General features: G+C 36.2%; 1 protein-coding gene across 1 annotated transcript; it reads left to right on the top strand.

The window, feature by feature from the left end:
• Positions 1-13,214: 13,214 nt before the first annotated feature.
• Positions 13,215-14,627, top strand: LOC108366001 (DNA ligase 1-like). Its single transcript, XM_017620260.1, has one exon. It carries the CDS (start codon positions 13,215-13,217, stop codon positions 14,625-14,627), a length of 1,413 nt encoding a protein of 470 aa, XP_017475749.1.
• Positions 14,628-15,437: the final 810 nt, after the last annotated feature.

The raw sequence follows: 15,437 nt of genomic DNA, 5'->3' as shown, positions 1-15,437 counted from the left end.
TTAAACTTTCTGCATAAAATTGTTTAATATTTTATTAAACAAAACAAAAGAAATTAGATTTTTGAGATATGTATTTTCATACCGCGCCAGCCCGCATTAATCTAAATAGTTCAATAAATATATTATTGGGGTATTCACAACTGGGTCGAAGTTGTCATAATGTTGTACATATGTCGTAAACTTTAAACGGCAAAAAATATATTAAGGGGCTTGGCAAGCTACGATAAAAGTCATATTATGAGTTTTCAGTGTTAAAAAAAAATTGGTTCTGGTTTCAAGTTTTCTAAACATTTATCTAAGCTTTCGTAGTTCACGACACTAACCACACCGTTGTGAATACCCCATACATAATTCCGGTCGATTTTTTTTTTTTTTTTTCGAGGGACCAGAAAGCCCTAACTTACATCATCACTGAAATGCAACAGGTCGTGCCTAATAAATTTTTATTGCATAAAACGATGTGGAGAGTTGTAATTCGATGAAATGTATCATATCAATCAAATTTGTTGAATTTTGATTTTTTTATTATTTACGAGTTTTTTGCATTTCAGTGGCGATGCTAGTTACGGCTTTTTGCACATCAGATGACAATATATTCCGTAAGGAGGATATTGCATTTTTAATAAATGTATTTATTCTCTTCTCGATTCCTCCCACAGCTCACTTTAAGGTTGCATTTCTGTTGAAAATTTGAAGTATTTGACACTGCAGTGAAATTCGACAGCAAACAATAAATTGTTCTTGGTACAATACAAGCTCAACAAAGGAAATTCATAGAAAAGATGTGTGACCGACCTGGTCTACGGAAAGGGGGCTTAGGTGTCAAAAAATCAATTTTCACTTTTTGGTTGATTCGGATGGAAGATGAGATGCTTTTCACTTTTAACAGCTTTTTCACAGAAAACTAGTTTTCGCACGTAAGCTCCCTTTTCGTAGACCAGGTCACATGTATTTGTGCGCATGCAATGGTCATTTTCATACAAATGTATAATGTAATAACTGAACTCAATATCAACATAAAAATCGATAATTAAATCAAAAGATGCAATAAATCTGTACAAATATTAATCACACATAAATCTACGGGCCTTTTAATTAAGGGTGCATGAAATTTAAAAAAAAAAACTATGGATTGCCTGCTAAATCTGAAAGCATATGTGCAACTCGGCTTTGTGCAAAGGTCTGCTGAACACAAATTAAGAACCTAATGGAATTTAACCCCTAAAAACTACAAGGCAAAATAGAAGATACCAACTTTTCATGATGAACGGGATTTTATGGAAATTGCCTTTTTTTCTGCTTACCGGATAGAGTATATTCGTTTAGGAATGTCCACGATTTAGCTTTTCATATCCATTCCATATAAACACAGTTGATGTTGACTTTTTTTGCCTTTTTAAGGTAGTTGCCTTTAATGACTTTTCTTCCTTTAAAAAGTTTTTGAATGTAATATAAAAATTTCGAGCATAAATGATTTTTTTGATTATTTTTCCGTTTTTGTCTTTTTTTAGTGCCTGTTTTTGCCTTTTTTGCGATTTCTAGTGCTTTTTCCTGCCTCTTTTGTTATTTTATTTTGCCTTTTTTATAGGTTTTTAGGTCCTAATAATCCGTTGGGCAGCCGTAGAGCGCTTCAGCAGGCCTCCCTTTCGATCAAACCAGACAGAGGAGACTGGCTTGTAAATTAATAATTTTCCTAAAGGCGTTGATAAATTTGGTTTTTTCCAATTTAAGAACATTCTTGTTAAAGATTTATAACCATTAACTACACCAGTTTTAGTTTCAAATTTAAATATGCAGAAGATTAATTTTCTTTGCTATCACAAACTTTTCAAGCGCCATAATAAACTTGAAAACTTCTTAACTCTGTATGCCTAAATATCTCAGCTTAAGTATCACATTGTGTGGCGCATAATCAAACTGAAATATTAGCTTCTTTTTGGTTGTTTGTGTTTTATTGCTGCTGATGAAAAGTGTCGCAAACGCATTAGAAAACTTTATTCGTTGGCTATGCTAAAAGTATATGCGTGTCCAAAATTGACTTTTTGGAAGTTATATAATTTTTAACAGCCCATAGAAATTTCAAACCTCTGAATATTTATCAGCTAAAGAGTTGGCACAAATCAAAATGATATGACGAGTACGAAAATGGGTTAATTTTTGCAATAAAAACGACGAGTCAGCTTATGAGGAAAACTAAGCAATAAAGATGAACAGAAATTATTTGTACATAAAATATTTGTAATTCGGAAGTATTAAATTTTTAAGGAATTTTGCTACAAAATTCTTTAAATATTAATTTGAAAATATATGGCTGGAATTTTCTGTTCGAAATAGTCCATAGCCTGAGTTTTTCCACCGATTTCAATAATTTGTTTTATCTGAAAGCAAAAAAAAAAAATAAAATATATTTGCCGAGCACAATTTTTGAATGTTTTAACATACAATTTTTTTTTTAAATAAGTATTGCAAAATTTCAAGGATATTCAAGGATAATATTTTAAAAGGAAATTTTCAATATCACCAAAAAATTTAATCTGCTTAATTTTACAGAATTTTGCTTTTACTGTTTTACTGTTTCTCTTTACTGTTTTTTACATTGCACTGATTTTTCGTGTGTGAAAAATTGGCTGTCGCACGTTGTAATAAATAAAAAATTCGGCTGCTTACACAATATTCTATATTAAAAATATAATTAATTGCTTAATTTACATCTTCTTTACATTAATTTTTCCCCTTGTACAAACCCGCATCTATTTTCCCGCAAAAGGCATACATAAGTGGAAGGGAAGTTCCTTAGTAAGTCCAATCTCGCTTTTGTTTAACTCTAAATCCGCCTCATTCATTTACCTTGCATTTATGTTATGCCGAAAATCTTGATTAATTTCGTTCACTCATTTCACACTTGAGGCCAGACATGGTGAAAACGGCCCTAAGTAAGCAATTGAGGTAAACTTGAGATTTAAAAAAAAAGCTAAGATAGGCTTAAAAACGTGTTTTAAGGTATAGGCAGATATTAACAACAAATAAAATGCTAAAATAACGAGTAAACAAGTCGCTTTTCAGTGTGAAGTTTCATCATTCAGATGAGATATTTTTCTACGGCTTTTATTCCCGGGATAAATTTTTTTTATTTTGGAGATATCTTATCCTGGCCAACAAATGAGGCTTCTTTGACGCCAAGGAAATGCTTTTTAACATCAGCAATAAAACTCATATTCATATTCGTTAAATTAAATATCCCATATTCTGATAAAATTTGTTCAAACAAAAACTTTTTATGCCACAAATGATCAATAGTACTACAAATACAAATTCTCTAAATGCATTAAATTTAACTCTCTAGACAACACATCTATAATTAAGTCAAAAATTAAATGGCAGTTTTAAATACGTGCACTTACAATTACCGTTAAGTGAGTGGTGAGTGCCACTTGCTGTAACCAGACAATGTAAAATGGTTAATAGCCCGAATAAAGAATGTCGGAAAGTGGCAGAAAAAAGTGGCGAATTAAATTCATTTAAAACTCATTGAAAAAGTGTAATGTATGTACGTGCGGAAATCTAAAAGGGAAGTACGATTACTTGACTGTGGCATCAAGTTGTAAGTTAAACACAATGAACCACAATTTCGTTGAGTGAAAGCATTAATTACAAGCACGTTTTCACACAGACCAAATTGCAATCTTCATTGTTGAAGACTTTACGGTGAACTGCCACACATATAAATGCACATACATAAGCATCTATGTATATACAGGAGAGTGGGGAAAAAAAAAACAATAAAGTAGGAATTTCAATGCCGCCACCCACCCCCTAGGATTGTTCTATACCGAAAACAAATATATCCCTATTTTTGGATTTTAAAATCAAAAAGTATTTAGAGGTCGCTCCAAGCGCTCAAAAATTTCCATTTCCATTCGTAGAAATGGTATAGAATTCTTCAAAATCAATATTTTTCGATCGGAAGAATCCACCAGTAGAACCCAGTAATTACACCCAGTATTCTGTTTAACCTTTTTTTCATGGTAACTATGTATATTTTATAGGTCCTCCAAAACCTCTAGAAAATGCAATGGGTGGAGCAATAACAAATCTTTACTATTAAAAACTGGTTAAATAAACAATTGAATGTTATTATCGGAAGTCTTCTGAAGAGAACCAGAGTTTTCCGATCGAAAAATATAGATTTTCAAGAATTCTATACCATTTCTAGAAAAGTCCTTTTTCCCCATATAAAATAGATGGAAATATTTGAGCGCTTTGAGCGACCTCTAAATATTTTTTGATTTCAAAATAAAAAATAGGGGTATATTTTTTTCGGTATAGAACAATCCTAGGGGGTGGATACCCATCCGTGGAAAATTCGTGTCGACGATAAGTGACCTAATGGAATGGTCGATATCTCTAAGTGAGCCAAACATAAAGGATTGGGAGTTAACCCCTGCAAGATAGAACTGGTATTATTTACTAGGAAACCAAAAGTACCCACTTTTACACATTTACACCACAGTCAGCAGACCAACTACAACCCCCAGTGGGTTAGTAGGGTGGGAGGCTCTAGACAAAGAGAATAATAGCAAAAAATAATAGGAAAAGTGCAAAGTGCATATCCGGAGCAGTGAGTAGCGCACTTTAGGAAGGGCTTAACATAATATTCTACCTGCAACCCCTGCGTATTTTCATTCACGGTACGGCCGCAAAGAGCGCTCTCAGGCTGAGACAGGACATTACGGGGAAGGATCTGCAGATCAATCGGTCCTTCCATCTACCGAAAGATTATAGTGTCTTTCAAGCACAGATCTGCGCTAAAGAAAGGGTGGCTAGTCTCTTACCTAGTAGTAGAGTTCCAGAAGATAAAGCTATATGCATATGTATGTATCTTTGTCGATAGTCAAATAGCACTCAAGGCGATGGGATTTCAAAAAGTTAAATCGGGAATTGTATGGAAATGTCACAGCACGCGTCGGCGTCACTCTATGCTGGGTCCTCGGTTATAGCAATATTGAAGAGAATAAGTCGGCTGATGAGATGTCCACATGCGGCTCATAAATGCGAACAGATGAAGCGGATAGCTCCGTACTACCATCGTTTTAATTTACATTCCAGTAAAGAGAACCAATCAGATTGTAAACCATATATCCCTGCTCCGACAGCAAGTTCAGACTTGAAGCCGTCAGTACGCCAGATGTGGCGTTAAATCTGGGGTTTCAGTCAGTCATTCTATCTGAAGCTATCTATAACTTGGCAGACATGGATCACGAGGGTAATGGAATGTCGTTCACCTTGTTTTATAAACCTGAGAGCTGAAGGGAGTATTAGCTTGGCTCTAAAGAGTGAGATAGGAATTCGTGGGGTTCGACATGGGATATTTTCAATTCACTATTACAGAGATTTTATCGAAGTTGCTGTAAGAATATATTGGTAGTTTTTCTTAGCTGTTTTGGCTCTACAAGGCAAACATTTCGGTCTCAGCTTTTTAGTACAACTGGTGTCTTTTTGAGGGCCAAGCTGAGAATGCCAAAAACGTGTGGGGAAGGTAAACCTAGCCAACACATGCAAGATCTTTCTTAGACCCATCCTAGCGTAATACTCTATATTTATGTATGTAAGTCCAGATAAAACTTATTTCAAGCGAAAATTCACATCATCATANATCTCTGCCAGCCACAAACTGTACCGCCTTTCATTTTGAATCCCCTACATCAATATATACTAAACATATCGACTACTGTATTCCATATAGCCGCGTACTCACTGCCACACACTCACGTGCATCCATGTTTTTGTTTCCGCCGCAACAGGAAATAACCAAAAATAGCGCACAAGTCTGTAAAATAAATCGCCAACATTAATTTTATTACTTTGAAGCGCAAACACGCATACTCACACCCACACACATGCACATTCGTGCGCATCTATGCGCTATATTTTAGTTTGCAAGTAGAGAAAAAATATAAGTTAGTTAGTTACCCAAATGCCCAACTATTTTTGGTTGAGCTGGTTAGACGGCTGGCTGATCGAGCGGTTGGACGCTTGGACGCTTGGACGCTTCGTTTGGTTGAGTCGTAGCATCGGCAAATTTCCAACTGTGCATAAGCAGCATCGAACTGGCGGTAGCTGCAACCACTACCATGACCGTCACGTCGATTATAATCGATTGAGTTCTTGCTGCTGCTGATCGCCCAGTGACTGTGGGCTGGCTAGCTCAAAGCTGGCTATTGGCTGGTCGGTCGTCGGTCGTCGGTCGTCTGTCGCTCGTTGCAATGAGGCTGCATTAATCTTTGCTCATTGTTCAAATTTTATTACAAATTTCAACTGGCAAAAATCTAAGCGAGTGAGGGAGAATATTGTTCACAACAGTTGCCAACCAATGCTCCAATTCGCCTTTTGGATTCGCCCGCTTTTCCGCTATGGTAGTTAGTTGACTGTAATATTTCTTGATGCCGCCTAACATTGAATTATTATGGCTGTGGGTTTTCACAAATTTTAATTGAATAGATTGTGTTCTTTTCCGGAGTTAATTTATCTTCGACTGTGATTGTTCAGTTTTATAGTTTTATAGATTTATTGCAATTGTTCAGCGTTTAACTGTGCGCGGTAATTAATGGACCAAGCATTTTTAAGTGGCGATGCTTTAAAATGTGTCACATATTTTTATAGAAAAAACTGTGAAAGTGAGAAGTGTGTACAGTAGTGGATGGATAAATGGCCCAAACATTGTTTTTCAGAGTGTTATTTAGAATTTGGATTGCTTATAAATATTTATTGAAAATTACAAAAGTCTTTCGTAAGACAATTGTCAATTCTGTCAACATCTTGAAAGCTCTTTACTGTCTTTCGAATTAGATACTAACTGAAAGATTTGCCTACGAGGAGGTTTTATCATTATTTTGTTAACCTTTTGGCAATAAGTTTTTTTTAATTAAATAAAACTAAAATAAGAAATGTAGTTCTCTCTTTAAAACAATAAAAACTAAAAAATTAAAAAATAATAATAATTGTAAAAAAAAAAAATTACAAAAGCGAGAGTAAATAACAAAATTCAAAAATATTAAAAAATTAAAAAGAAAATTTTTCTTTTTAAACCAATAAAATGAGAAAATTTTATGAAAATGAAATTAAGTAGAAAACATGTAAAATAATAAGTTAAAGAAAAAAAATTAAGTTCGTAAAAATTCAATGTTTCTTAAACAATAAAATAAAGTAAAACACGTTTCTAAAAATTTAATGAAAGAAAGCAAATCTAAAAATTAAAGAAAAGAAACAAAAATAAAGAAATTCTTTCCTAAAAATTAAATATGTTTAAAAATTATATTCAACAATTTTTATGAGCTGATATGTGATATATTTAAAAAAATATTTTTTTCTTTTAAAACAATAAAATCTAAATAGATAGCCGCAGGTTGCTTCCTGGAAGTAGGGGATTATAGAACGGGAAAGAGTCTTGCTAGGCTATGGTTATCCAGCAGATCGAAAAGGGCAGCGCGAACCTTATGTATTGCCAGACGGAAGTTTCTCCTGCAAATTCGCTACGAGTAAAATAACGACGCCGGTTTTTCTGCGCTGAAACTCCTCCACCACTCGTAGCGTTTTAATGTTGATAAGGTCTTCACTTAAAGGCACCCTTCAAACACAATCGTGGAACTATCCTTACGGATCCCATAGTTATATAGGGATGGTTATGCGCAGACGCATACCCTTTACGAGGCACAGATGCTCAGTCGCCGCGGATGTCAAGCGGTAGTACTCTCAGCCGCTCTCATCCGCACCGGTGCGACCAACTTGTCGACGGGCTGGGAACGTACTCTGAAGCCTATTTGGGTTTAAAGGCGGATTCATCGTTCTAGCTCAGAACTTTTCCTCCATATGGTTGTTGTTGTGTTTCTCTATCTGAGAGAGCAACTGAAAAAAGTTCTAAACTCTTCAACTTTACTTCAAAACTAGAGCGATGAAGCCGGCCTAAAGGGACGGAGTCAGTCACGGCATTAGCCTGCCAGCCTCTTCCGCCGTGAAGCACTTTTTTATGCCAGCAAGAATAGAAATGCCGAATCGCAATATTTTTTTAAAAAGAATGAAATATTGGTTTCCTATTTTTACACAAAACTAAGAAGAATTTGTACCATTTTCGGCAAGTAATTGAAACCGCCAAACTGCTGCCACAAATCACGTTAGAAAATTGCAACATCTTGATACGCTCCAATAAACAAAAATCATTCAGCGGTGAAGATATCTACCAGCTGCGCGCAAACAGCCTGCCTGCTGCCAAATCACAGCGAAACAAATCACTTTTTAATAGGATTTACAACTTCACAGCAATCAGTTAAGAAATAAATTTTCGCCAACAACAATAAAACCAACAGCAACAAATGTGAAAGTGTTGCTAAGGAAACAAAAAAAGAAGCGATCCAACGCGCGCTTTTGCCAGCTGTAGTATCAATACGAGTATGACCGTACTTTTACATAAATACATATATATTTGTAGAGGCATGTATGTGAGTGTGTGTGTGTGTGTGTCTCCAACTGCTTATGCGCTCGGCCGTAAAATATTCAAAGAATATGCTAAAGAGCGCAAAAATAGAATGCCTGACCGAGCGGGGAGGTCGCCGAGGTGTGCGCCGCTCGCCTAAGCGTAGCAGCTGTGCGGATTGCGAAAAAATTTGAGAAAAAAAATGCATATCTTTTACTATTCTCTCGATCTCTGGAAGCCTTTTGCAAAGCAAATTTACGTTAAGTTGCAAATCTAGTAGAGCAAACTGGGCTTAAAGGCCAACGTCATTGGCGGCTGGTTCACACACTGAAGGCGCAATAGGGTGTGAAGCGCAGCATGGTAGGCAAAGCAAAAAGAGAGGGAAAAAAATGCCACCCATTCATGCAACAGCGCGCGCCAAATCAAAGGAGCAGCCGCGCCAGCCAGCCAGGCATACCCGCCACTGGCATTTGGAAGGGCATTCGAACAGGGCGGCAAGTGAAGCGCTAAAAAGTGAAGATTCACTTGGAAATCAGACACCGCCATTTTTATGCGCCTACAAGTATGCTATGTGTTTATGCATACAAGTAAGCTTGTGTGTGTGGGTGTGTGTGTGTAGTTGCATGCATTTGGCAAGCAAGCAATTTGTGTGAACGCGCCCATGCCAGCGTATCGCGCGCTTGCTACGAATGAATGCCAACCATTTCGCGTAATCGGCAAGTGGGAAAGTTATTGCTTGGATGAACGCCAGCCAGTAATATTAAAATTACAATTCGCATACGTAAACATTTAAGCGCTGCATTCACACAGTGTGATTAAGGAAGAGACGAAAAAGATATATGTATTTTAATAAATCATATAAATTTGGAGCCAGTAGGAGTAGGATTAAAGGGAAAAGTAGGTTATTCGTGAGTATGTTTTCACGATGCTACTTTAAAATGGTTGAAAGTTTGTGGAAGGCATATTAGAGTTGCTCTTTTTGAAAAAATAAAATATTTCAAATTTGCAAAATTCTTTCCTTACAAATAGAATCGTATCTACAGCTCAATCTATATGTGAATGCTTTGCGTGCGTTAACATAGCGCCCCGAATTTACGCCACAAAAATCCATAGCGTATATTTTCGAAACGGGTCTGGGTCTGACCCTTATTGGGTGGCTGGTCCTTTGTACGTGGAAGTAGGTGTAAAATGCTCCAAGTAGCGTCGGAACAGCGCCGCCCTCAGTACCTGCCAATATAGAGTTCTAAAATCCTCGTTGAATAACCAGCGTCTTACTGATATAAAAACCCTTGGAGAGACAACGCTGTATCTCCGCATCGCTGTACACCTCGGATAAGAATGACCGCAACTAGGTGGACTACCTGCCGCTGAATCAGCTCTGTCTGCTATAGGATGATCCTGAAGGTCTGCAGGCAGACGAAGGAGTGAAGGCGCCCCAAGGTCTCACCATTGCCGAAGATAAGCAGCGGAAGAGTAAGAAAAGAAACTGTAGGAGCGCGGACTGCAGGAGCGCGGGCTCACACCCCTGACGGCAAGAGAGAAGGCGAGAGAAAAGTATGAGCGACTTCGTGAAGAGAAAGCACTTCCACGGACAAACCTGACAATTCTGCGAATGCCACGTGTGGTGAGCAGTGTTGCCAGAACTTTTTGGGCCGACCGGCTAGATTGGCAAAAAATAGCGGCTAAAAACGACTAAAATGTTTTAGTGAAATTTCACATAGACTCTGGCAAAAAACGGCTAAAATGTTTTAGTGAAAATCCACATGCTTTATTTAAATAAATCGCAAGAAACGAAAGACTAGTTAACACCATTAATTTATATCGAGTGTATATTCCTCATCATCAAATGAATCACTATTGTATATATCACCTGAATTCATTAATTTTAAGAGATCGTCATCTACAGTAAAATTATGGCAGCATTTTTCTTCACGTTTTAAACCGTATCTTATATATAAAATAGCGTTTAACGTTTTAACGCACATTGGATTTCTTTGCTTAGTTTTTATTATATTCATTGAACTAAATATTCGCTCTACTTCTGCATTACTTATAGGCAAAACAAGAAAACTAAAAACTAGGTTGGAAAGGTCAGCAAAAGGGTTTTCTCCTAGGGCATTTCGAAATTGATAAACTTCGGCCCAAAATTTTACAGTTGAGTCTAAATTACTCCAGGTATGTAACGTTAACCGTTGCCATTGCATCTCTATGGATGTTATTTCGTCGGCATTATATTTGTGTGTTTGTTGTTGTAGTTGAACAAATACTTTTGGTTTAATTACTCTTAATGCATTTCCAACCGAAAAAAGTCAATTTTTTTTAGTGTGGCAATATTTGTAGGGAGGCGTTGGCGTAATTCCTTTATTAAAGTGATAATAAAATAGCGACCATTTTCTCGAATTATTTTCTCGGCTTCGTGGTTAAAAGCGTTTGTGCTTACTTTTGTTTTTAAATACTCTTCAAAACTGTGATAAAACTGAGGAAATGGAACAAGGTATGGTTCCAACGGGGAGCATAGATGCGAAAGTAAAACATTGAGTTCATTAAAAATCTTCATTGGGTGTGCATTATTGTTTTCGAACAACTTGTTTACTTTTTGCACCTGAAAATTAGGCAAATAGTAAAATCGGCTAAAAACGGCTAGCTTTTTTTTACAAACCGGCTAACAAATCGGCTGCCGGCTAGATCGAATTTTCTCCGGCTAGTTGCTATCAAAACCGGTTAAATCTAGCCGCAAAAGAGCTAAAATGGCAACGCTGGTGGTGAGAAAAGCTAGCCCTTTGTGTGCTCGTTCTCTGCCCATGCCAGCATATGCATAATGATATTCATCGAATGATTTTGCAGAACTATAACTAAATAGGGAAGCGAAGAGTATTACGGACCACATAAAGAAAAAACGGAAATATGAATTTTTACACATTTTTGATGGATAACATAGCCCAACAAAAACAGAAAAAAAATTTTGATACGGCAAATGTTAAAGCTGTTTTTGAAAGAATTTTTGTGCTGACTATTTATGAGTCCGTAAACATAAAGTTTCCATCAACGCCAGATTTTGAAAAAAAATGAGGTCAAAGCGTCAAAAAATCCGTTAGAAGCTGTAGCTAAGAAACAAAAGGTGGTAGAACCTACTGCACCTTGACTCAAGTCACTTAGGTCACTTAGTCATTTGTTATATAGTTTTGTTTGTTTTTATTTTATTTTAGAAAAAATTAGTAACAAGTTCAATCAAATTTTTGAATGTAGTAGAAGGTTTCAAAAAGAAGTGCCATTGACAGTGGTTATTGTGGTACACCAACTATACCTAGAATTCTTGTACAAAAATATATATTTCTCATGATTGCAGAAAATTATAAAAATAATAAAATATGATAAAATTATTAGCACCAATTGCTGACACCTCGAAAATACCATAAAAAAAGCATTCAAAGTCTAAAAAAATAAATTTTTAGCACAAAATCGTTAAATGTGCAAATATAGAATTTGACATAAAACGTCCGTTTCACATTAGTTGAAAACTTCAATCCTACAGTGAACGCAATCCTTTCATCGAAAGGGGTCAAAATCCAATGCATTCTATAGTATCTTTTCAAACACAATATTTGACTGCAATTTTTTTTTTATTGATCCATTCTGAATGTCGCTTTACTCCATTCCCTGCAAAAATCACGCATGTTAAGAGTACCCCTTAAGGTCAAGGCTACATTAAAATTTAACCGAAATGCATATAAGAAATGTGGTCCAACCAACGTTGCTATGTCCTAGGGCAGAATCAAATATACCAGCTCTGCAGAGCAGCAAAAAAATTGCTCCAATTGATTACTCCATGGAGTACCCTATATCTTAGGGATTACGATCGTTAAAACATGATCTAATATGGGGTACACCAGAGACACGAGTCAATCTCATACTGCATTACAGAGGACCAACGTCGTGTTCCAACGATTTTTGTAGGGCTAAAGGATACACGCAGCCATACATAAACAAAGTCGTCAGGATTTACACAACAAAATCAGTTGTAATTGCTAATGAATGTATAAAAGAGACGGCGATATTCGCCAAGCATAGAGCAAGTTGCGAATTGAACAGCATTTGCCTTAAATCCAAAGCCTTGAAATAAACAACCCCTAACGAGCTGAGTACTTACGAGTATGTATAACAATGCGCGCCTGTGTTTCTTCTCTGCCTGCTAACTTTATTGTTGTTTCACCTTAAGCTAGCAGCGATGAACTCAAGCGAGCAGAGACATGGCGTATCGAAAAGGGATATTTTAATGCGACTCTTTCCATTATAAATACATACCTACCTACCTATGCAGGTAGATGTGAAAAGGAGTTATGTATAAAAATGCGCGTTTGTGTTCTTCTCTGCTTGTTAACTTTATTGTTGTTTCGCATTAAAACATTTTTGAAAAGCTAGCAGCGTTGGCCAACGAAAGATTTCAAATGGAATAAGTAAACCATTTGTTCTTGCCGCAACAGGTATATAAAAGCGATACAACCATGAAGACGGAGTCAGTTTTAAATAGCGAGCAATCGAGTGAAGTTCAAAGTGAAACAAGTATTGATCACTAAAATAATTGACGAGCAATAAAGCAATTCTGCGTGTTTTATCCACAGATCGTACCCAAGGATAATTAAGTAAAAAACATCGAAAAGTTCCACGAATAAACAATACAGCCTGCCGGAAAGAGAATTGAGCACAAGCTAGGTTTATCAAAGTTCCAAATCAAAACGGAATCACAATCATGGTTGCATCTCAGAGTGTGGATCTGAGCATCTTAATGGCTGCAATGACATCGCAGATAGCACAGATTTCGTTCCAGCTACAAGCGCAAGAAGCACGTATAACGCCACGGTTGGAAGCACAGGAATCACGTATATTGCAGTTTTCATCACAGCTCAAAGAAATACAAAATAAAATCGAAGAAAACTATAAGGAGACAAAGCATAAAATCGAGGCTGAGTTATACGCTGAGTTGAAACGTACTGTCCATGAACTGCAGTTATATCGTCCATTAGTTACTTCAACTAGTTCTCTGAAGGTTGAGGAAAATGAGAAGCCTACTTTGTCATCTACTGGTATGGATCTGAGCATCTTAATGGCTGCAATGACATCGCAAATGGCCCAGATTTCATCCCAGCTGCAAGCTCAGGAAGCGCGTATAACATCGTGGATACAAGCTCAGGAAGCACGTAGTATATTCCAGTTGCCATTGAACTCATCAGCGATGGATGCAAAGATTACACAGCTTCTGGATAATTTAGTGCGAGGTAGTGCGCAACTCAATATTAGGCAGGATAAAATAGAAGAAAAAGATAAAAAGAATATCGAGGAAAGGCAGGATAACATCGAAGAAAAGCATGACGAAAAGAGGGATCAAATCGAAGGGAAACAGGACAACATCGAAGAACCCGATAAGGAAAAAATCGAAGCGAAACAAGATAAAGTCAAAGAAATAGATAAGGAGAAAATCGAACACAGACAGGATAATATCAAAGAAAAGGATAAAGAGAAAATCGAAAAGAACCAGGATAGCATCGAAAAAAACGATAAAGAAAAGAAAGATAAATTCGAAGAGAGACAGGATAATATCGAAGAAGCCGACAAAGACAAATTCAAAGAAATTTATAATATTAGTAGCGGAGCAAATGATAAGTATGGGAAGGATGAAATCGAAGAAAAGCACAAGGTAAAAGAGAAAGAGGATAAACGCGAAGAAAACCAGAATGGAATCGAACAAAGAGAGAATAAAACCAAGACCGAATTGGATGAATTAAAAGATCTTATTCGTCAATTACAGTTGAATCGTTCGATTACTTCAGCGAATTCTCCCAAGGTGGAAACCCCAACTTTTGACGGCACGACTTCTTTCGGGGTATTTAAGCTACGATTTGAAAAGACGGCAAAAGTAAATAACTGGAGCGTGGAAGACAAAGTCGATATGTTGACTTTAAGTTTGAAAGGTTCTGCGGCGGAATTTTTGCTGACTATTCCCGATGTTGATATAAATAGTTATGACGCGATAATTGGTGCATTCCAAATACGCCATGAGAACGAGCACAAGATTCTGGTGGATAAATTGAATTCGGAAATTCGCAACCGGAGGGAGGACAAAGAAAGGTTTGAAAAAGATCTTTACGGTCCTTGGTGCCCTTGAAGATGATTCGCTAACGACTCGCCAGCGAACGGCAAACCGATGCTCAAAATGTATAACAAATTTAAAGCAAAAGTACATTTTGATACCAAATTTAAAAGAACTTCATACCCACACATTTTATTTCTTATTAATAAGGCCAATAGAGTAAACTTTACCTTTATAAAAAAAAAATAATAATAAAAAAAAATATGAATACTGAAAAAAAGATGTAGTCGACTTAATTTTCTCAGTACAAGTGAACATTGTGGATTCCGACGTCGTTCGGGTAAACAGTAATTCAGCATACAGTTTCTTTCTGTTTAAATTAAGGCATCCTTATGAGCCATACTTTAAGCTTTATCGTACTTCAACTAATATATGCTGATCATCACTTTCTGTACTACAAATCCTTTTCCATTATTAATAGTTGCGTTCCCTAACTCGCAAGAAGTTGCAAGAATTTACAGGAATTTACCAGAAAGCGTTGCCGTACTCGGTTCTCTCGCTCTAACCCGTTTCGCTGAGTGTATGAAATTTCTACGTGCTACATTAGATGTAATTTATTTTAATTAAACACAACATACTTAAAATATGAGAAAATCAGGCGATTTAAATTTTTTTAATATCTTCAAAATATTTTCATACTAAAAATAACTTAAACCTATCTTTTGTGATACTTTTTCATACTTATGTATATGTAGTTAAGAAATCAAGCCATTTCAAAATCATTTCGATTGATACCCATATTATAATAATTCATTGAAATGATTGTAAATTTTGAATTTTACTTTTTATACCGTTAATCCATATAATCCAAGTTGAATTAAAATT

This window comes from Rhagoletis zephyria, unplaced genomic scaffold (assembly GCF_001687245.7).
Source record: "Rhagoletis zephyria isolate East Lansing unplaced genomic scaffold, Rhagoletis_zephyria_1.1 Rzeph_scaffold_02103, whole genome shotgun sequence".
Taxonomy (NCBI): domain Eukaryota; kingdom Metazoa; phylum Arthropoda; class Insecta; order Diptera; family Tephritidae; genus Rhagoletis; species Rhagoletis zephyria.
The sequence above is the reverse complement of the archived record's forward strand: the minus strand, read 5'-3'. Positions and strand labels throughout refer to the sequence as shown.

What these genes read in the sequence shown, in the direction of transcription:
- LOC108366001 (XM_017620260.1), top strand. Translation starts at nt 13,215, where the DNA reads ATGGTTGCATCTCAGAGTGTGGATCTGAGCATCTTAATGGCTGCAATG.